This window comes from Tauraco erythrolophus, chromosome 23 (assembly GCF_009769465.1).
Source record: "Tauraco erythrolophus isolate bTauEry1 chromosome 23, bTauEry1.pri, whole genome shotgun sequence".
Taxonomy (NCBI): domain Eukaryota; kingdom Metazoa; phylum Chordata; class Aves; order Musophagiformes; family Musophagidae; genus Tauraco; species Tauraco erythrolophus.
Window position 1 is genome coordinate 1,104,851 of NC_141487.1, and position 20,951 is coordinate 1,125,801.

The following is a 20,951-nucleotide window of genomic DNA, read 5'->3' on the forward strand; positions in this document are numbered from 1 at the left end:
CCCAGGACGCGGTCGGCCTTCTGGGCCGCATGAGCGCACTGCCGGCTCATGTTGAGCTTCTCATCTATAAACACCCCCAAATCCTTCTCTTCAGGGCTACGCTCAACCCACTCTGTGCCCAGTTTGTATTTGTGCCTAGGATTGGCCTGACCCCGGTGAAGGACCTTGCATTTTGACTCGTTGAAGCTCATGCAGTTTGCACTGGCCCATTTCTCAAGCCTATCAAAGTCCCTCTGGATGGCATCTCTTCCCTCAAGTGAGTCCACGGCACCACACAACTCAGTGTCATCGGCAAACTTACCGAGGGTGCACTCAATGCCATCATCCATGTCACTGACAAAGATGTTGAACAGCACTGGACCCACAACAGACCCCTGAGGGACACCGCTTGACACTGGTCTCCATGTAGACATCGCACCATTGACCACAACTCTGAGTGTGACCATCCAGCCAGTTCTTTATCCATCGAGTGGTCCATCTGTCAAATCCGTGTCTCTCCAGTTTAGAGACAAGGATGTCATGTGGGACAGTGTCAAACGCCTTGCACGAGTCCAGGAAAACGACATCCATTGCTTTACCCACGTCAACCAGCGCTGTAGCTTTGTTGTAGAAGGCCACTAAATTAGTCAGGCACAACTTGCCCCTAGGGAAGCCATGTTGGCTGTCACCAACCACTTGGTTATTTTTTATGTGCCTTAGTACAGCTACCAGGAGAATCTGTTCCATGGTTTTACCTGGCACAGAGGTAAGGCTGACTGGTCTGTAGTTTCCCGGGTTGTCCTTAGTCCCTTTTTTAAAGATGGGGGTTATGTTGGCCCTTTTCCAATCTGTAGGAACCTCACCAGACTGCCAGGACCTCTCAAATATGATGGCTAGTAGCCTAGCAACTTCAGCCGCCAGTTCCTTCAGGACCCGTGGATGTATCTCATCAGGTCCCATGGACTTGTGCACCTTCAGGTTCTTTAGGTGTTCCCGGAATGGAATACACGCTCACGCTTAGAAGTTGGTAATCATATGGAAGCAGATTTAGGGAAAACCAGGAACGTCCCAGTTCTCACTGGCTCCCATTTTAATTCCATCCAAACAGCCAAGAGGGTTTGGATCACCCCAAGGCTGATCACTGCCACCTCGTCCACTCGCACCTCCCTCCCTCGCCGCCCACTCCTCCTCCAACCCCTTGTTCCCAAGCCACGCGCCGAGACCACTGCTTGCGCTCCGGGTCACGTGGCTCCTCAACCTTTATCCCCTCCCAGCAACCCACTACCACTCAGGATGGAAGGAAAACCTTTGTGGAACAGCTGCTTTAGGGACACTGTGACCGTACCTATTTTTGAACCGCGTTTCTGAGCGGAGTTCCTGAAGCGCAGGTCCCCGGAGCACCCGGTGCTCTCTCCAAATCCTTCATCCTTTGCCACGCTTGTTCCGCCGTCCACTTCCAACACCGGCTGGTCACCAGCCCTGTCGCTCCACTCCAGTCATAACACCAGAACATCTTACGTTCCGCGGAGCGCCATTTCCCTCTTCAACATTTCAAAAAGAAACTTTGAGGAGGCAAATTCCAGAAAGCCTTTTCTATACAGACACACAGACCATTTCTCCACCTCCCGGTTCTCCCGGCCCACAGGACAGAAACCAAGCAACAAATCCTTTCCTTCTGGAGGCACCAGAACAAATGCCATCCTTTGGAATGTTTTCACCTCAGTGTATTTTTTCTTTTTCAAAGCAAGCAACAATAACAATTACCGAGCTGCAGAAAAGTGACCCGGTTTTGGACGGCAGCCTTTCCCACAGCGTTTCACCGAGGATTCTTTTATTTACCTGGGACTGGGAATTGCTCCAGTTCCCCTCCCTCTCTAGCACAATTTCACGTGTCTCCTTCCGAGCTGGTCCTCAGCCTTCCTTCTCTATGAAGGCGGTATGTTGGCCCTGGAGATAACTCACAAGCTTTTCCTCTATCTCCATGCCTTGGGCGATTTCCTCGTCGGAAAGAGACAACGGAGTCTGCGAGTCTTTGGTTACGATAAGAACAGAGGTTCTCCGCGACTCCAGGGTGTTCGCTACCACGATCTGGTGTCGGTATTTCTCCAGAGCCTTCCGTGATTTATCGATTAAGATCAAGGGATCCGTCTCCAGTTTAAAGGAAATCACAAAGGCCTCCGGGGCCCATTCTTTGACAAGAGGACTCAGCATCTTTGGCACCAGCTCCATGGTGATCTGCATCGGGGCAAAAAGAGGGAAGAAAAGTTCCAGTAAAAACCTTACAATGCTTTTAATAAGAGATGAGGGGGCTGGTGCTAGGGAAATTCCAGCTTCACTTCGTATTGTATTTACGCTGGGAAGTCTTCCAGGGCAGTATTTGGTCAGATCTCACCAAACAAGATTAAAATGTCACTGGTGTGCACTGGAAAATGAAATTAAGAGTACCAGTCTGGGTATCAACAATAAGCAGGGTGCTGTGACCGATAAAGTGGGCTCTAATTCCATAAACGTGCTGCTACTTAAGAGCTCAAACCCACTCTGGGAATATAAACACCAGCAGAGGAAGATAAAAAAAAGAGAATTACAACGGCAGAAATCTGAGCTTTCAGCTCTACAAAAATCCAGGCGGCTTATCAAGGCCCATGAGGCATAAATATGCCGAAGGATGGGGAAAAAAGCAGGAGTCCCTGTTCTCCAGCTTCTTAACCTCTGTGTCTGGCTCTGGGAATCGGGTCCGGTCTCATTTTTCCTACTCTAAAGAATGAAGCCTAACAACTCTTAAAAGCTAATTAAGCTACTCAAATTTGTATCTCTTGCATCTGGAGCTCTGCATCCATCCACTCCCACAGCGGAAAGGGACCTGGGCACCACAGACACGTGCCACACCTCTGGGCTGTGGCCAGCGTTGAGCAGGAAGGTGGCAACACAAGAACTCCTGCAGCAACAATTCTCCAGCGGAGACCCACCAGCGGCTCGTGTCCGTGCTGTGAGCCGGGACAGCTTTAAAGGAAAAGCTGGAAAACCAGGAGGCACCTCGCAGGCAGGCTGCGACACTGCACAAGCAACGCTGCTGTCTCAGCTGCGCTCTCCTCTCTGCGGAGGAGCTGTGGCACCATTCACTCTGGTGCTCACGTCTTGCCAGTGACCTTCTTCGCTCCACTCTGAAAAGACACGGAGCTCAAATGAGAGCAGGATGCATCCCGCCCTGCCCGCTTCTCCGTGCCCCTCGGGGCAAGGGAAGAGCAAAACACTGCAACTCCACTGTTTCCACGGGAATCACAGAACGGTTTGGGTTGGAAGGGACCTCAAAGACCATCCAGTTCCAATCCCCTGCCATGGGCAGGGACACCTTCCGCTACACCAGGTTGCCCAAAGCCTCATCCAGCCTGGCCTTGAACACTTCCAGGGATGGGATTCCGTCCCCGTGGTACTTCACGCTCCCATTCCCAGTGAAAATGCATTCCTGGCCCACGAGCCGTTGCTTTGCAGCCTTCCCAAGGTCTCATTCACAGCCGGTGCCCGGGCAGCCGTGACCCGGCAGGACGGGCACTGGGAGGCTCGGGGGTGCCTCACCTGCAGGGGCCCCTCCGAGGACTGGATCTTGTGCTCAGGCATCTCGGAGGCGGGGATGTAGAAATCCGACACGGCAGCTGCCAGGTAAAACATGACGCTGGAGCCTGCGGGAAACACAACCGCAGTCAGCCATCACTGCCGGCACGGACCGGAGCCGCCACCGCCTCGGGGAGCCCAGGACCCCCCTCGGAGACCCCCCGGCACCGCCCCAAGCGGGACAGCACCGACCCCCCACTGCAGCCCCCTCATACGCACCGCCACCCCCGGGGCCGCCTCGTCCCCTCACACCGACCCAGCGCATCGTGCCGGGTGCCACGGCCCCCACGGGCCCCCCGTCCACACCCGCCCCCCATCCCTGCACGCTGGGGCCGCCCCATCCCCCTCCCGGGGCCCGCCCGGTCCCCACCCCGTACCGAAGGGCGCCAGGGCGCGGGCGGCGGCCCGCAGCAGCGCCAGGTACTCGGTGAGGCCGGTGAACTCGACGGCCAGCAGCGCGCCCGCCTCGGTAGCGCGCCGGTAGTCGCGGAGCGCGGGGACGAGCGCCGGGAGAGCGGCGGGGTCGGCGGCCACGCCGGGCGGCGGCCCCGGGGTGAGGCGGAGGGCGTCGAGCAGGGCGGGCCCGGGCGGCGGGAGCGCCCTGGCCCAGGGGAAGGCGGAGCGCGCCCGGTGCAGGAAGCAGACGCCGTAGCCGGCCGCCACCAGGCGCTCGGCCGAGGCGGCGCCGCGCCGGCCGCTGCTGAAGTTCTCCAGGAAGCGGACGGCGCGCGCCTCCAGCGGCACCTGCGTCCCGCCGGACGTCACCAGCGCCACGCGCCGCCCGCGCGCCGCCTGCCCCGCCGCCCACGCCCGCACGCGCGCCTCCGCCTCTGCCGCCGCCGCCGCCGCTTCGTCCGCGCCGGCCGCCGCCATGCCCGCCCCGCCCCGCCCCTTCCGCCGGAAGGGCGTCACTGGCCGTTGCCGGAAGCGTCGCCCTTGGCAACGCGCGGAGCGGCGCTGGAGGGGCCCCGGCGCTGCGAGCTGTGCGGGGCGGCGGCGCGGCGGCGCTGCGGCCGCTGCTGCCTCACGTACTACTGGTGAGAGCCCCGCTGGCGGCGGGGCCCGAGGGGACACCGGGGGGCGGGGACGGGGCGCGGGGTGCGGGGAGAAGGCCCGGGGCGAGGCCCTGGGGCCCGGGGATACGGCAAAGGGCGGGGACAGGGCCCGGGGCGGGGCCCGGGAGTCTGGGACAGGCCCGGGACGAGCCCCGGGAGGCAGGGACAGGCCCGGGACGAGCCTCAGGAGTCTGGGACAGGCCCCGGACGAGCCCCGGGAGGCAGGGACAGGCCCGGGACGAGCCTCAGGAGTCTGGGACAGGCCCAGGACGAGCCCCGGGAGGCAGGGACAGGCCCAGGACAGGGCAAGAGGCAGGGGCTGCCCCCAGGACAAGGCTCAGGACACAGCGACAAGAGTCAGGATAAGGGCCGGGAGGCAGGGACAGGCCTAGGACACAGGGACAGGCCCCAGGCAAGGGCTGAGAGACAGGGACAAAACCTGGGATGCAGCTCAGGATGCAGGGACAGGGCAAGAGGGAGGGACCAGCCATGGGATGAGGTCGAGGACACAAGGAGAGAGCTTAGGATGAAGCCTGGGTGGCAGGGGCAAGGTTTTGTCCTGCTTAGCAGGCAGGGATGAGAGCTAGGAGGAAGGGACAAGGCCTGGGATGGAGCGGGGAGACAGCCACAGGGCACGGGATAGCGGGAACTGGAGCGGATGTGCTCAGTGATCCCTCAGCCGGAGCATCCCACCTCACTTCCAACACTGCCCGCATCAAAGGGGGAGCAGCACGATGAACCGTCTGGGTGTTTACACAAAAATCTTCACCTATCCTCAGCGAAATCACGCGCCCTTCCTTGGTTTCGCAGTGATGTGGGGTTTGTTTGGCTTTGGGGGTTTTTCATGGATCACCATGTTGGAAGCCCGGCGTTGGCTCAGACCTCACTGTGTCGGGAGTTTGGTGAGCGATTTAAGCAAAGTTTTAACATGTGGAATTACGGTCCCTTGGCAGACAGCGCTGCCATCCCCTTTGGGAATGTCAAGTATGTGTTATGTACTCTGGGAGCAGCCAAAGGGCTGGTGGCTGTGGTGGGTAATTCTCACGGTGAAAGACACAACAGGCCGTAATCTTCCCTTCCATCATTTCCAAAACTCCTTCTTCCCGTATTTTGTTAGCGATGTGGATCATCAGAAAGCTGACTGGGTTAGCATCCACGAGCGAATCTGCCAGCTGCTGATTCCAATCCGTACGTCCCTCCCGTTTCACCTTTCTGAAAAAGAGAGGAAGCACAGCGCGGAGCAGCTGCTGAAGAGGCAGGTACGTACAAGAAAAACCAACACCGCTTCAAAGCGCCGCCGCCGAGGTTTAATCGGGCCTCCTCTTCCTACAGCTTGTGTACCTGGTGTGGGAGGGCACCTCGCTGGTGATCGGTACTTAGTTGCAGAGCTTTGATTTTTGATTTTTTTAACAAAAACTCTATAATAAGGGCAGCGGGAGCACCCTCTCTTCCATCCTATGAGCCTCTTGCCTTTTTCACAGTCCTTACTTGAAGTCCAGCGCTTCCTCGGGCTGATCTCCTGGATCTTCCTCTCCTGATCTCCTGGATCTTCTTCTCCTGATCTCCTGGATCTTCCTCTCCTGAGCTTCCTCTCCTGATCTCCTGAGCTTCCTCGGGCTGATCCTGGACCTCCTGCCTTGACAGGGAGTTGGTCCATCTCCTCCGTTAGCTCAGGATCCAGCTGAGTTCTGCTTCTTGCAGGGTGTCTTCACCCTTCACTGATGAGAGGGATTCCCCTTGCGAAATAAAATCCCCTCCCTTTGTTTCCCAGGCCAATTTCAAACACTTTTCCCACTAAGTGCAGCCTTTTATCTCCTCTTTTTGGCCTTGTGGGCGGTGCAGATGTGCAGCTCCTTTCCAGCCCCAGTGGTTTCCAACTCTTTTTTGTTTGTTTGTTTGTTCCTGGAGTGGCAGGATCTGCTTTGCCACAATGTTGATAAAATAAAATAACCCACCCAAATACATCTGCTACTTAAAATGATCTCGCCGTAAAAATAAATTATCCTTCTGTTGTTGCATAACTCCTAAGGGCAGAACAACAGGACAACAGAACAGCTGCAGGTGAGCTGGTAACGACCAAATGGGGCCACTGGGAAGGTCATTAATCTTCTGGATTATTAGTTTTAAGGTTGTTTCTGGGCCAGGTGCGAGCACTTTGGTGGCTGACTCGTCGCTGCGGTTTTCTTGGAAGCATCCAGAAGGAGAAAGTCTAGCAGGGGTGTGACCTGTGTGGACAAAAGTGCAGCAGGGTGAAAGCTTGCGACAGGCTTCAGGCAGCAGATTCCTCTATGCTTTGTGGGAATTAGGCACTGGACAACTGAGTTTGGATTCGAAAATCCCATCCTATCTGAAAATCACGGGCGAGACTGTTGGCCCGAGGCCAGACAAGGTGTGTGAGAACAGCGTGGCCCAGCAGTGTCGGGAAAAAGGCAACAGCTCCTTTGTTCCAGGTTACGTTTCAGCGGATCTGTTAGAAAGTCTGCAAAGAAAAGGGTTAAAATCTGACTTCTTGGGAGTGGCGGCAGGGCTTCTGCATCCTTAACTTTTTAAAGCTTTTCCAAGAAACTTCGTGTTGGACACCGAAGCTGAAAGCACCTGTTATCCCATTGCTGGTTTTGTAGCACACATGTTGCAGAAGACCCCATGCCCACCAGACGGAGGAAGCGCTCCGGGATCAGCTGGAAGTGGTCGTTTGGCGTTATTGGGTTCCAGGGGAGCCAGCAGGAAGAGGTGGCTGGTGGAGAGGGGAGAGTCACTCCTGGTCGCAGCGCACACCCAGTTAGCAGGCAGCGACGGCCAACCTGCAGCTCAAGCCGAGCCTTGGCGTTACTGTGGGAAGAGGCACAGGGAGCAGGCTCGGGGTTTTTTCCGGAATAGAGAGTTTTATAGGATCTCTAACAACCCCATTACATTTTTTCTTTGACCTTTGTCTCTAAACTACTTAAAATAGATTCTGGGAACGGTATGTGCAGGGACACTTTGCCTACTCTCCTAAGAAAGGGGTGAAAGAGCGGAAGCGCCTTGTTGCCTACTTTTTCACAGCTCCTTGCCCACAAAAAGTCAGGTACAGGGGAGACAACGTTGGGCCTAGGCCGAGTGACAAGTGTTGGAACAGCAGTGTGGGGAGGGTGAGATTATTTAGTGCCTCATCTTAGAATCATGGAATCACAGAACGGTTTGGGTTGAGAGGGACCTCAAAGACCATCCAGTTCCAACCCCCCTGCCATGGGCAGGGACACCTTCCACTACACCAGGTTGCCCAAAGCCCCATCCAACCTGGCCTTGAACACTGCCAGGGATGGGGCAGCCACAGCTTCTCTGAGCAACCTGTTCCACTGCCTCACCACCCTCAGAGGGAAGAATTTCTTCCTTAGATCCCATTGAAATCTCCCCTCTTTCAGTTTAAAGCCATTGCCCTGTGTCCTGTCACTCCATGCCCTTGTCCAAAGCCCCTCTCCAGCTTTCTTGTAGCCCCTTTAGGTGCTGGGAGGCTGCTGGAAGGTCTCCCCGGAGCCTTCTCTTCTCCAGGCTGAACAGCCCCAACTCTCTCAGCCTGTCTCCAGAGCAGAGGTGCTCGAGCCCTCGGATCATCTTCATGGCCTCCTCTGGATCTTGGTGGCTTTGTCACATTCCTATTCACAGGGTCAACAAAAAGCTTTATAAAAGGCCTCCGGAGCCCAGGCCAAAGCTCCGCAGTCTCGTGACGAGCAGAGGAAAAAACCTTTCTGCTCACACCCAGCGCATAGGTTCGTTATTTTTTGAATATTCCTGCTGTATTTCACAAACTCCTGCGCGGTGTTTGTTTAGGAAACACGCAGCTCGAGCCTTAGTCAGGACACGGGAAAGCTCGTGCACATCAAAATGCCCTTTGGCTTCGGGGAAGAGCCAGGAGGTTGACAGTTTCGTACCTGCAGAAGCTTTGGTGATAGAAATCTGCTTTTGTCAACATAGCCGGCGGGCCGCCCGCAGACAGCACCTCCAGACTGACAAAACTCCAAGTTTCTGTTTGTCGAACAGCCTCACCTGCCCGCATGATGGCAGCTCACCGCCGCCTCGGGACGGGGAAAGATCCATGCCTCAGCCAGCCCCGGTCCTCCGGCGCCCGTGCGAGCCCTGCCGACAGCGGGCTTCAACCCAAACTGGCTGGAAACCTCCTTTCCTCTTAAAATCGCCATTTCTTCAAGCCCCCCGCCATTTTTGGTCCCTGTGAGTGGGTAAAGGTATGTGGAACCGGACCCCAAGTGTGTTCCCAACCCCCCTACTCCCAGCTGGAGCAGAGCTGGGGTCCTCAGCCTCCTCCAGCCCCCGCTGGGGGAAAAACTGCGTGGGGGCATCTTCAGAGAAACCTCAGTGATTGCAACCCACATGAAAAGAGCCCAGAGCCTGCGGGTCCGGGGGCGTGGGGCTCCGGGCAAGATGAAAAACAGCGGGAGGCCAGAGCTAACGACCCCCAGGTAACTGTGCTGTCGTAAACATTCCGTGCTGCAGGGCTTCCATTGTCTCCTGCCCTTTCTGCTCCTCCTGGGAGCTGTGTGAGAGTCTAACCCTTGTCTCGTCCTCCCTGCGGATGTTGGAAGGTAGCTTACATCATGGGGAGCAGCCACGATCCTACAGACAAGGAGGGCAAAGAAGCATGATCCTGATCTCCAGCACCTCCCCAGGGACAACCTGCTCCATCCCCACGCACCGAAGCCGGTGCTGGTTGCGACGGAGAAAGACCAGCGTGGATAAATCACAGCCTTCATTGCTCCCTGCCCTGAGCGCGTGCCGACTGTCTGCTGGGTACCGCGCGCTCCCCAACGTGGCGTGGTCCTGGCACGTGCCTTTTTCACTCCCTATTTTTCACCCAGGGGCTAGCGAGGGGCTGACCTCTTGGCTCTCCTCGCTGCAGCAGGGTGCTGCCACTCAGGGGTGCATTCTTCAACCCCCTCATTAATCCAGAAAGGGCGTCCCTTTATGCCAGGATCTCCAGGAAACACTCCCAGCCTGTCCTTGAGGTTCCTTCACCCATGGCACGACTCCCTCTGCCTCTCTCTAAGCACGTAAAGCTCAGCGAAACGCCAAAGCCTGGCCTCCAAAAGCCCCGGGATTTATTTTTCCTGCCCTCCACAGCTGGCAAACAGAAGGCACCAGAGAGGTGATGCGGTATTTTCCGCCGGCGCTCGCTGCACAGGCCTGCCCGTGCCTCCTGGCAAGAGGAGAGCGAGCGCCGCGCTGGCTTACCAGGGCAGCACTGCCAGGCACGCCAGCAGCAAGATTTCTTCCCAGGCAGCTTTCGCGCTGCAGCGCTGGTGTGAAAAGCCAACGCAGAAGCAAAGAGAAAGAGATAAAAAAGCTGCTTTTTGCTGCAATTCCGGGAAACGTTCCGGATTCTGACAGCAAACAGAAATGCTGCAGGAGCTGCTCGGCCACCAGACCCAGCTCGGGCGATGGACACGCAGAAGGGCGTTAAGGTGTTCTGATTTGGAGCGGCTTTCCAGACCCCGTGCCCAAAATACCAGGCCCAGCACTGGCCGGGAGCGGGCGGGAGGAAGCTGCTGCACCGCGCGAGGAGCTCTCTCCTCGCTTCCAGACCACGCCTCCCGCGGCTGGATGTGTGCCATGCTGGCACCGGCTGGCAAACCACACGCTCCGCTGCCCGCTGTGAGTCACCCTTGGTACCGTCAGCAAACCCCCCCTTTGTCTAATCATTCCTAGGGTCTTGTGATCCTCGTTTTCTGCGCTTCACAGCTCCCACCGCCGCAGCCTGGTTAGCCCTGTCTCGGAGGCGTAAAGGATTCTTCGTCTCATAAGGCACCGCGTGACCCAAGAGGATGTCCAGAGCTGTTCCTGCTAGAAGTAGGAATGAAAGCCAGGCTGTGATGTGACAGCTTTAATTTCCATCTGCTAATTACAGACACGAGCAATGCTGCAATCACTGCCTCACCGTTCGCAAGCTCAAATGTAAAAAGAGACAGTGTCTTCTATTCCTCCTTATCCTTTGCTCACTCTGCCCTGGTACTTTGTTTCCCTGCAGGAATACATCATCCACGTCACCTCCAGCGCGGCCCGGGAGTTTCTCTCGGAGGGAAAGCACCGAGAAGCAATACCTGCAGCTCTGCACGCGCTGCGTTTCGGCGCTGAAGTGTACGGCTGGAGTTCTGCGCAACTGGTGCCGGCTTATCTGCTCTTGGCCGAGGCCTCCGCTGGTGGGTATTGTCTAAATAGCAACGTTGGCAAGGGCAAGCCCTCCCCTGGGTCAGGTTTCTGGTTTCCTTTGACCATTTATCAGGGAACGACCAGCTCTGCCTCTCAACATTGTGCCATGTCTCTACCCTGCCTCAAGGGCATTTCGGGGAGATTTGAGAAGTCACACACCCCCCTCCTTTTCAGTGTGGGTCTGGGGAAAAGTCACTCATGGGTGGTGAGAGATCCATGAGAGCAAGTGAAACATTTTCTCCCTCTCCACCGACTCCCACAAGAGAAGCGATGTGAAAATCCGTTCTTTCCCTCCGTGGCTTCGTCTGACTCTCAGAAGCATTAAATCCCCGCGGGTGGGTGGTTGCGCTCTTATCTCCGGCAAGCAGCGAGCGTTTCCGAGGCCGTTCCGTCGGAGCAATGCCTCAGCTCGTTCGCAGGAGCGCGCTCTGCCCGCAGCAGAGCTGTGTCTCGTTGACTGTACGCTTCATCAAAACCGTGAAAATCAGCCCTCTCCTCGAGCGAGAGGACGTAAAGGAGCAGGAAATCGCCGTAAATCGCCGCCGTGACGGGAGCGCACACAATGCTCTGCCGGCAGGATCGAGCTGCCTCGAGGATTGGCGTAACCGGTGCGGCGAGAGAAGGGGGAAAAAAACCAAATCCCTTGAGTAATTCTGGTGTGATAACACACGAGGCGTTGGCGGCTGCCCGTAGCTGACCCGTTCGGAGCACGTGTTTCGGAGGTGCCGAGCGCGATACGCAGTTTCCGGCGTCTCTCGGGGCTCTGGACGCTCAGCCTGTCTGTAAATTCGATTCTGAGCACCTGCTGGACTTCAGAGCACTCAGGAGAGGAGCAGGGAATCCACAGACTGGGTCTCCATAGCAAACTACTGCAAAGGGACAGCAGAGATATTGTGGAACTTTTTAAATAAAATAAAATTTTTAAAAAAAGCTCTTTATCCAGCGTATTCCTGCGTGTCGTTTCAGGCGCTGGCGATCTTCCGCAGGCGTCTAAATATCTGTCCCAAGCGCAGTGGATCGTCCTCAGCACGCCGGGCTGCGGCGTGGCCGTTCGGCACAAATTGCATCGTGCTCTGGGGCTTTTCCGTGCCGCCGAAGGAAACTTTGACCAGGCTCTGCTCCACCTGGCGCATGACGTAAGCCGGCTCGCACACAGACACGCTTCCCTTCTCTCCCTTCGCTAACGCTTCCAGGCCGATGTGAAAACCTCAACAGGCAGGTTTTTAATCCTGATTTTAGGCACGGAGAGGGTACATGGTACAAACACCTGAACTGTCGGGATCTGAGACACGTGTGTGTCCAAGCGTTGGCCGAAGTTGTGTTGCCCAGAGAAGCTGTGGCTGCCCCATCCCTGGCAGTGTTCCAGGCCAGGTTGGATGAGGCTTTCTGCAACCTGGTGTAGTGGAGGGTGTCTCTGCCCATGGCAGGGGGGTTGGAACTGGATGGTCTTTGAGGTCCCTTCCAACCCAAACCATTCTAGGATTCCATGATTTCCCAGTTTTCCTTATTCCCTTGAAGTGACGTGTATCTTGTCCGTACCGCATCTGCTTATGAACAGACCTGTCAGCTTGGTTACAGTCCTGAGATGAACAGACATTCCCACCCCAAATTCCACAGATAAGTTACTTTACATTTCAGTGGTCGTTTTCCTCCGTACTTTTCTGTTAGGCAGCAGTTCTCTGTCATTAGCCGTTATCTAACGAGTGCCCTAATTAACTATTTAAATCTCTGGTTCAACGTCGTTTTCCCCCATTCCATCTCTTCCCCCACCAGAGCAGTGTGTGGGGTTGGAAGCGGTTTGTTGCCAGCTTTTTGTGTCCCTGAGGATGCTGCGCCCGCCATTTGATCCCCTAAAGGCAGATGGACTCGGCGACATCCTATTTATGTCCCGTGTAGACTAAATTTATCCGGTGCGGACTGATGGATTCCCACTACTGTCGGATTTGGTAGTAGCTTCGTGTGGGCGTGAGCGATGACATACGCTTGAGGAGAATTAGGTCCTTTCTGATATAATTCATACAACCCTCTCTTTGCTTCATCTGTAAACTTTTGAGGAGGGATTCCGCGCTGTGCCGTTGGTTTTTTAGGTGCCTTGAATCCAGTAACAGTCGGGTAATAGTTTTTTTTTGTTGTTAGCACGTCGCTGCTCTACGTCAGCGCAGCCCAAGACCTGCCTGAACTTTGGCTGGTGTCAGATCTGCTGAGAGTCACACGCCAGCTCGGAATAGCTGGAATGCCCCGCTGCCTTCCCGCTCCCCTGGCGTCGGGAGCGCCGGGGGGGACGAACAGGTGCCACGGGCAGGGCTGGAGAGCTGCACAGCGGCGCAGGTCGTGCGCTGGAAAACGCCGGCGCACGAGGTGGGAGCAGGAGGTGTGGGGGACCTGCCCCGCGCCACCACGAGGTTCTTCTGCTCCAGCGAGGAGGGGGTGTGGGGGTGCTGCGTTCCTGTGCGGAAAACCCACCATACAGCTGGTTTAGTCCCACGTTTTACAGCCATAACTGGGGGGAACTAACACTGTAGTCACGCGGGAAAGAGCGGAATGCTCGCAATGTTGTTAATCCATAGTGAAAAGTTTCCCAGGTTTGATATGAACGCTGAACTTCTGCTTTTCTTTTCTTTTTTTTTTTTTAATATTTATTTCAGATTTACCTTGCTAGTTCTACATTTGGACTAAAGTCTATCGAGACCTCCGGAGGGTATTTCCACATGGCCACCATTTTCTTTCGCCAGAACAAAATGGACATAGCGAACTCCCTCTACGCTGAGGTTGGTAAAACCAAAGCTCATCCTCTGTATATTTCTCATTTTTTTTTCTGTGCTCTTTCTAATGTTTTTAGTGTTTCTGACTGCCTCTAGTATGGTGGGGACCATATCAAGTGCCAGCGTTGCCTTTCAGGATCAATCTCCAAAACTCTTTTTGTTCTGAAGTATTTCTCTGAGTTAAAACCAGGAGAGAGAAATTCCGTACTCGGTTAAAAGTTGTTATCCAAGTCGCCTTCAATTTGGGCAGCCAAACCTTGTGAACAAAGAGCTTTGCTTCCAAACGCCCCGTGCCAGAGGTTAAAGAGAGTCCCACAAGTAGAGGGGGTTGCCAAGGAGTTTCCACAACCAGGGAAGCTCCTCGTTGCTGAGCAGCAACGGGATACAGGACGGGACGTGTAGAATTTATGCTGCGAATCGATGAAAAGTCACACTGATAAAAGATGGTCGGAACAGACTGGTCCAGCAAGGGAAGCAACAATTATCCCGTGGCCCTAATAACTGAAAAAAAACTGAGCTTCCATTTGTTTACCTTGATTTTCCGTGGAAACGAGGCTTTGGCAGCTGTGCCCTCTGCCTCCGCTCCCCTCGCAAACTTCGACCGAATTTGGTTTTGGTGAACAATTTAGTTAGATTCCCTGAAGTTTGATGGAAATGCGGAATCAGATGGAGAAGCGAGCTCCCGGCTACGGCTGCCACTGGGAGACGGGCGGTGCGATCCCTACGTGAGACATGCAGGCTGGCAGCAGCCAGCCGACTCACCAGCAGGCGCTCCGGTTATTGTGGCAGCGCCGTGCGTTGCCGGACGCATTGTTTGCAGAACAACTAGTTGCTAAATACCACGTATTCCTGGGAGTGAAATAATTCATCTGCTTCCTGGTAGGTCACCGACATCTGGCATGCCTTCCTCGTGAAGTCACTTCGAGCGCAGGAGCGAAGGCTCAGGTCGCGAGCGGAGACGTCGCCGTTCACCGAGGATGAGGAAGTCGATGAAGACCTTCTGAGTGAGCAGGGCTGTGGCACAGAACTGCTGGGGAGATGGGGTTTTGAAGGATCCGTGCATCCCACCCTTCATGTTTACGGCGTTGGGCGTGGCAGTTCCGTGGACCGAATCGAGTCGGAGTGGCGGGTGTTTCCGATGCTCAGTGGGTTGTGCTGGATGAAACAAACGAGGCCGCTTTAGGAGTGGGGGTGTTCAAGTGGAAACACAGCCTTGCCCAGTTTGTTCCTGTGCTCCTTTTCCCAGCGCCCTTGGCAGGGACTGTCACAAGACAGGATTTTGCCTTTCAGGATTTGATTCCGCTTCAACATCCTCATTTCTCTGCAGCTCCTTTGTCTCCACTTAATTATGTGAAAGTGACATTTCATCTCACTTAGGCAGGTCTACAGCTCTCTCTTCTGAAGCAATAGGACATGATGGAACAGCGTGTGCTGAAAATTGGGTGTATTAATCTGGAGAATCCTCTCAGGAGAGAAGCTGGGGAGTCTCTCTCTAGGACGTGAGGGTGCATAAAGCATTTGGGAATGCACGAGTGTGCTGGTACTGCCCGACGCTCCCCTGACGTCAGACTCGACTCTGGTCGTTGTCTTCTTTCTACCAGCCCAGAAAGCCACCCGTGTCCTGAGCTGCACCCAAAGCAGCGTGGGCAGCAGGGCGAGGGAGGGGATTCTGCCCCTCTGCTCTGCTCTCCTGAGACCCCCCTGCAGTGTTGCGTTCAGCTCTGGGGTCCCCAACATCAGAAGGACACGGAGCTGCTGGAGCAGGTCCAGAGGAGGCCACGGAGATGATGGGAGGGCTGGAGCACCTCTGCTCTGGAGACAGGCTGAGAGAGTTGGGGCTGTTCAGCCTGGAGAAGAGGAGGCTCCAGGGAGACCTTCCAGCACCTTCCAGTACCTAAAGGGGCTACAAGAAACCTGGAGAGGGGCTTTGGACAAGGGCGTGTAGTGACAGGACACGGGGCGATGGCTTTGAACTGAAAGAGGGGAGATTTCGATGAGATCTGAGGAAGAAATTCTTCCCTCTGAGGGTGGTGAGGCACTGGCACAGGTTGCCCAGAGAAGCTGTGGCTGCCCCATCCCTGGAAGTGTTCAAGGCCAGGTTGGATGGGGCTTTGGTCAACCTGGTGTAGTGGAAGGTGTCCCTGCCCATGGCAGGGGGGTTGGAACTGGATGATCTTTGAGGTCCCTTCCAGCCCGACCCATTCCATGATTCCGTGATCTATGCTAATACAAATACTGTCAGAGAAGAGGAACATTTCTGTAAATCCCATTTCGTGGAATTTTCTGCATCCAGGAGGAACCACACCAAGGCAGGGCTGCACGATACCATCTTGGGTCTGACAGGGGTGTGAAAGTTGCCCTTTTCCACATCCTTGGATTGGTGGCAATCAACACCATTACTGACGGGACGAAAAGATACCTGTTAATGGGTGTGGAATTTGCATGGAGCTGGGATACGGCGCGGCTGCTTGCAGTAGGAAGGCTTTGATGTCTGGCAGAGATAACGGGGCGGGTTGGATGCATTATCTCGGGTGCAAACACACGCCTGACAAGACGATTTCGTTCTCGGTGCAGCCGAAGCCCGGCGAGCCGAAGCGGTGCGAGTGCTGCGCGCGGTGTTGGATACCAGGGAACAGGCGCCAAAGCAACAACCCAGGGAGACTGCCAGAGTTTTGCACGCTCTTGCCATGCTTTATTTCCTGACCACGGATCTCCCAAAGGTACGTTACGTCTGGGGAAAGGGCCCGGGATAGGGGCCTGGCTCTGAGTGCTCGCCCCATTGATCCCATTCCCTGTGTTCACCCGGCACCTCTCCTGAGTCCACAGCACCCTTGGAGCGCCAGGTGACTGCGGACAAAGCTGCCTCAGTAGCTCTGCACGGAGCCAGCTCACGAGCTGCACTCTGGCGAGGCTGGTAAATCCTGCTGGAGCTGGTTTGGCCTCTGCCAGGCCATCCACAGCGGATCCTGTAGTTATCCCTGTTTTCTGAGATGTCCTGGCAGAGTAGCTGCATTCAGGCATCAGGTCGGATCTTACGCAGCGCGTCTCCATGAGCCAGAGTCCCTGTAATTACCACGATGTTAACGTAAGGTCACTCTATCGGACCCTTTAATCCCATTTTTAAATTTCTATTTTGATAGCTAGAAATTTCGGATGCGACTGCAAACTGCAGCGTGCCCAGTTCTCTGCCTTAAAAATAATGGATTTTGAGGAAGTGCCGGGCAGTCAGTCTGGAAGTCAGGCCGCCTTGTTCGGGCTAAGCGCTCTAAAGCCTGAGTTCCTCCTGCCGGTGTTTCGGAGGGGGAGAATCCGGATCACTAATGTCCCTTCCGTGTGTCGGAGAAAGCCATAACGACGTGAGTCAGACACAAAGAAACAAATTCCAATTAGGAAAAAGGCACGGCTTTATGATTGCGAGAATGTCTAATCCCTGGAAGAGCTACCAAGAGAAATGAGGGATTTATTTCAGACTGAGTCGATACAGCTGGTTTGGGGTTTTTTTTCCCTGAAATAGCTTTGGGAATGTTCAGCCGAGCGGCTGCGTTGGACGGGAGGTACGGATCTCCAGCACGGGGGCTGGGGTTAGCAATCTCCTCTGTCTGCACCACTGGACCCTAAGTGGGATATCCGTGGGCAGCTTAACTCTCCCGTAAAGCAGCTTGTTCAGGTCACCCTCTGGAGCCAGCGGCGGAGCGGCCGGAGCCTGGACCCGCTCCAGCGCCGCAATTCCAATGAGCCTCCGCAGGGATTTTAACTACCCCTGGAGAAAAGGTGAGTTCCCGCCCGTGACTTTGTCCTGTTTCATTCCAGGCTCGTGAGGCGGCGGCGAAAGCCTTGGACCTGGCGAAACAGCTGCCCCAACAAGAGTCTCTCGGAGCCATTGGTCATTTGTTGGAGTTGATTAACTCCAACCTTTCCGGCACGAAATAAGGAATTCCTTCTGCCAGAGCTGGGTGTCGGGCTCGCTTGTCTCTCTAACTGGGTTGTGAAAAGGAACGGCCTTACCAGCCGTAGGTCCCATCCCGTCTTTCCGGACACGTCCCTTTCCGTGTCGAGGTGTTGGAAAATTAAACATTTTGGAACGAGCTGGTTTTCATGCGCTGCTCGACCTCCACAGACCCTCACGGAATAACGGCGTGAAGGTGGGAAACAAAAGCACAACCGGCACGCGATGCATAAATCATCGCTTCAGGAATAAGCAAACGGCCTCACGGCCTCACGCTGGCGGAAGCTCAGACCAGCTGGGATGTATTTGTCCCGGTTTCCTCAATTGGCCTTTCGGTTTGAGGAGGAGGAGGACATGGGGAAGGTCTTCACTGCGTATCTAACTGGGGTGGCTGTCCCCTGCTCCCCAGGACCTGGTTGGGCTTGATCCCGTGTCCCTCCCGTATCCCTCCATGGTATCTCCCTCATGGAACTGGAAGGCAAATTGAGGAAACCGGTAAAAAACACATCTGCAGCGCCACTCCGGCTCCAAATATACGTTCTCTCTTTCTCTCCATCTCCAAATCTACATTCCCTTTTTCTCTCCGTCTCCAAATCTATGTTCCCTCTTTCTCTCCTCCAAATCTACGCTCTCTCTTCCCGCAGTGTTTTAGAGCAGTCCCGTGGCTCTGGGCACGGAGGGACTCACTCGTTCCGCTCATGGAGGAACTTGCATCCAGGAGGGACCACAAGAACAGCACGAGGGACCGTGAGCAGCGTTGAGGGGAAGGGTGAAAAGGCCGCCCAGCTCCAACCAGCGCTTCCAGCCCCAAGGAGACGTGGTTTCCTCACGGCCGAGAGCTCGCCAGCGCGCCGGCATGCCGTTAGCTCTGACACCGACCTCGGGGAGGAAGTCCCTTGTGTCACCACGTGCCTCTGCCGACAGAATTCCACCAAGCGCCGCTCCCAGCCCGCAGCAATCCCGGGCTTCTGCCCTGAGAGCGGGGAGAAGCCCGGCGGGGAGAGGGTACGCGTGACCATCGGCACGCAGGGACGGGGCCGTTGGAGCAGGGCTAGAGGGGACCCCGGGGAGCGAGCCGGGACGCGGCCGGCGCGGTGAGCGCGGTTCAGACGCCGAAGCATGTGACGGCCTCGCGGAGCGGGGAAAGAAGCTGCGGGAACCTGGTCCCGCTGCGAAGGTCGGAGCGCGGCTGAGCTTTAAGCTCCGATTAAGTCTCATTTACTCCAGGAGGATTTCTGAGCGCGTTTCTTTGCCGTGCCAAGCTGGCACGGAGTCAAACGCGTTTGCTGAGACGCCGCGTCAAGCTGGGGCCTGAGCACTGAGCAGGGACTGGTGCTGCTGGAGTCTCCGCTTCAGCCCGCGGCGCGCGGCACGGGGTGCGGGTAGCGCCGGTCGGGGTGCACGAGGGGCCCCACGGCAGACGGGTTTGGGGGACGGGTGGGAGACACCCCCTCCCCGCCCCCGAAATATGGCACGTCCACCCTCGGTGGGTCTCTCCATGGCTTCACCGACCACCTCTGTGGGATGGAGGGATGCCGGGGCGCGGGGGGGCACTGTGCCTGCTGGCACGGTGCCTCGGGGCACCCAGGATTCGGGTCAGCGGGGATTTGGAGCTACGAGCTCGACCGCGGCGGTAATCCCTCGGGCCGCTCCGTCTTTTACGGCGCCTGCGCGACGCGCCAGGCCAGCGGCTCCGTGTCGCTGCTCCAGGCCCGTTTAACGCCGGAAAAGACGGTGTGAAAAGTAACTTTGCGCAGAGCCGAGTATCTCCGGGAGCGGTAACAAGGGTTGGGAGTGGAAACGCCAGCGCGGGGCCACAAGAAGAGCCCTGGGCAAATAAAGAACATTTTGGGGAGCTCTGACGATTTTTTGGAAGCGCCATTTCCTACGAGGCACTGCAACAACGGTTTGCAGCGTGTGCACTCCAGGGCAAAGAAATGTTTCAATAAATAGGAAAAAAAAAAAAGCCTGAAGTGACCAAGATCAGCGTTTCTCTGCCCAAAAGTGTTCAGACTTGCAGCTCTTGGCACCTCGTCACTTCAAAGGGAAAGAAAAAGAAAAAAAATATCTGCCAAGAAGCAGCAGCCCGGGGCGCTCGCAGCGAGGGAAGCGCTCCGTCCCAAAGCAGCGGGTGTTCCCAGCCCCGCGGGGCACCGGCGGAGCGGGACGAGTTTTGGGGAGGGAGCAGGTCAGGGCCCCAGCCGGGCACCCCTGGGGCAGCGGGCGCCCAGGTGGGGCTGCGTGGCGCAGTGACGACCCGGTCGTACCCCGGGGTGGGTGTTTGAAACCAGGAGTTGTTCCCGTGGAGGAAAAGCTTCGCAAGGATCAACAGGCTTCGAGCCGGGGAGACCCACTGAGCTGTGTCGGCGCAATCCGCACCACCGCCGGCACCGCCGCCGCGTGGACGGCTCCACTCCGGGGCCAGGAGCTGGAGCGGGATCCCAAATTCAGGAAAGACGCTGCGAGTCACATCCCTGAACTCTGGGCTCCCAACCAGCGCCGGGGCGGAGATGGAGGGGAATGAATCGCCCCACCGCAGCCCCAGCAGCAGATTTCGCCTTCCCAGCCCCGCCGCCGCGTGCCGCAGGGTTAAAACCAGTCCCACCCGGCCCAAGGATGGTGCTTAGGCACGAGGATGAGGAGGACGAGGATGAGGAGGACGCGGTGATGGACGGGGGGCCACATCCCAGGGCAAGGAGCAGAGACGAACCCCCTCCCCGGGCCACAAGCACGGATCGAAGGCGGGGGAAAAGCCCGGCTGAGCCGAAATAAAGGCACAGGAGCCGGCGTGCCGGGTCGCTGCACACGTCCTGGTTTATTGTTGGCACACCACGCGCCTCCCGCCTCTCTTGGCACATGTTTTTTTACAAATTTGTTTTAAAAAAACAAAAAAAACCCACCCCGCGCACTCCGCGGCCGCTGTGGCAAGTTCCTCGCAGGGTATTTTGATTTTTTTTTTCTAAATTTTTATTCCCCCCCCCCCAAACTTCTTTCAAGCGTGGTCAAGTGTAGATCACTTCCAAAACAGCCAAATAAACTAAAAACCAAACCACTATTTTTTTAAAAAAAACAACTGCCTGTGGCTTTGGGAACGTGCCAGTGGGGAGAAGGGATTTTTATTTTGTGAGGGGATTTTGGGTTTTTTTTTTTTGTTTGAAAAAGGACAGTATTTCTCGGGGTTTGTTTTTTTTTTAATATCCTACAGCCTGAAATTCAGTGCAATAGATACAGCTACAGTGCAGGCAATGAACTATACAAAAAGTCACCCTAACCATGTACAAGCTGTTTGTTGTTCTCCTTAGGCGCCAAAGAAACCCCACCTCTTGCGTCTGTACCTTTTGGATCCGTTATACAGTGGGAATACGCTCCGAGGAATATTTACAGGACGTCGCTCGTCGAATC

General features: G+C 56.0%; 2 protein-coding genes across 2 annotated transcripts; one reads left to right on the forward strand and one right to left on the reverse strand.

Moving 5' to 3' along the window:
* Positions 1 to 1,341: 1,341 nt before the first annotated feature.
* On the reverse strand, positions 1,342 to 4,461 carry PPCS (phosphopantothenoylcysteine synthetase). Its single transcript, XM_086625492.1, has 3 exons — positions 3,966 to 4,461; positions 3,553 to 3,656; positions 1,342 to 2,214 (listed from the first exon to the last, which is right to left on the reverse strand). The coding sequence occupies exons 1-3, from the start codon at positions 4,459 to 4,461 to the stop codon at positions 1,891 to 1,893; spliced, it is 924 nt and encodes a 307-aa protein (XP_086481618.1). The 3' UTR covers positions 1,342 to 1,890.
* ZMYND12 (zinc finger MYND-type containing 12) lies at positions 4,460 to 17,688 on the forward strand. The gene is made up of 9 exons (XM_086625493.1): positions 4,460 to 4,475; positions 4,517 to 4,625; positions 5,761 to 5,902; positions 10,660 to 10,831; positions 11,808 to 11,977; positions 13,487 to 13,609; positions 14,487 to 14,607; positions 16,178 to 16,323; positions 17,414 to 17,688. Exons 1-9 carry the CDS (start codon positions 4,460 to 4,462, stop codon positions 17,531 to 17,533), a joined length of 1,119 nt encoding a protein of 372 aa, XP_086481619.1. The 3' UTR covers positions 17,534 to 17,688.
* The last annotated feature ends 3,263 nt before the right edge of the window (positions 17,689 to 20,951 follow it).

Bases quoted from the DNA above. Each gene is read 5' to 3' on its own strand.
- ZMYND12 (XM_086625493.1), top strand. The intron at 4,626-5,760 runs GTGAGAGCCCCG...GTATTTTGTTAG, and splicing joins TGCTGCCTCACGTACTACTG to CGATGTGGATCATCAGAAAG. The intron at 13,610-14,486 runs GTTGGTAAAACC...GCTTCCTGGTAG, and splicing joins CGAACTCCCTCTACGCTGAG to GTCACCGACATCTGGCATGC.
- PPCS (XM_086625492.1), bottom strand. From the start codon at position 4,461: ATGGCGGCGGCCGGCGCGGACGAAGCGGCGGCGGCGGCGGCAGAGGCG. The intron at 3,657-3,965 runs GTACGGGGTGGG...TGTTTCCCGCAG, and splicing joins CCGCGCCCTGGCGCCCTTCG to GCTCCAGCGTCATGTTTTAC. The intron at 2,215-3,552 runs GTGAGGCACCCC...GCCCCGATGCAG, and splicing joins CCTCGGAGGGGCCCCTGCAG to ATCACCATGGAGCTGGTGCC.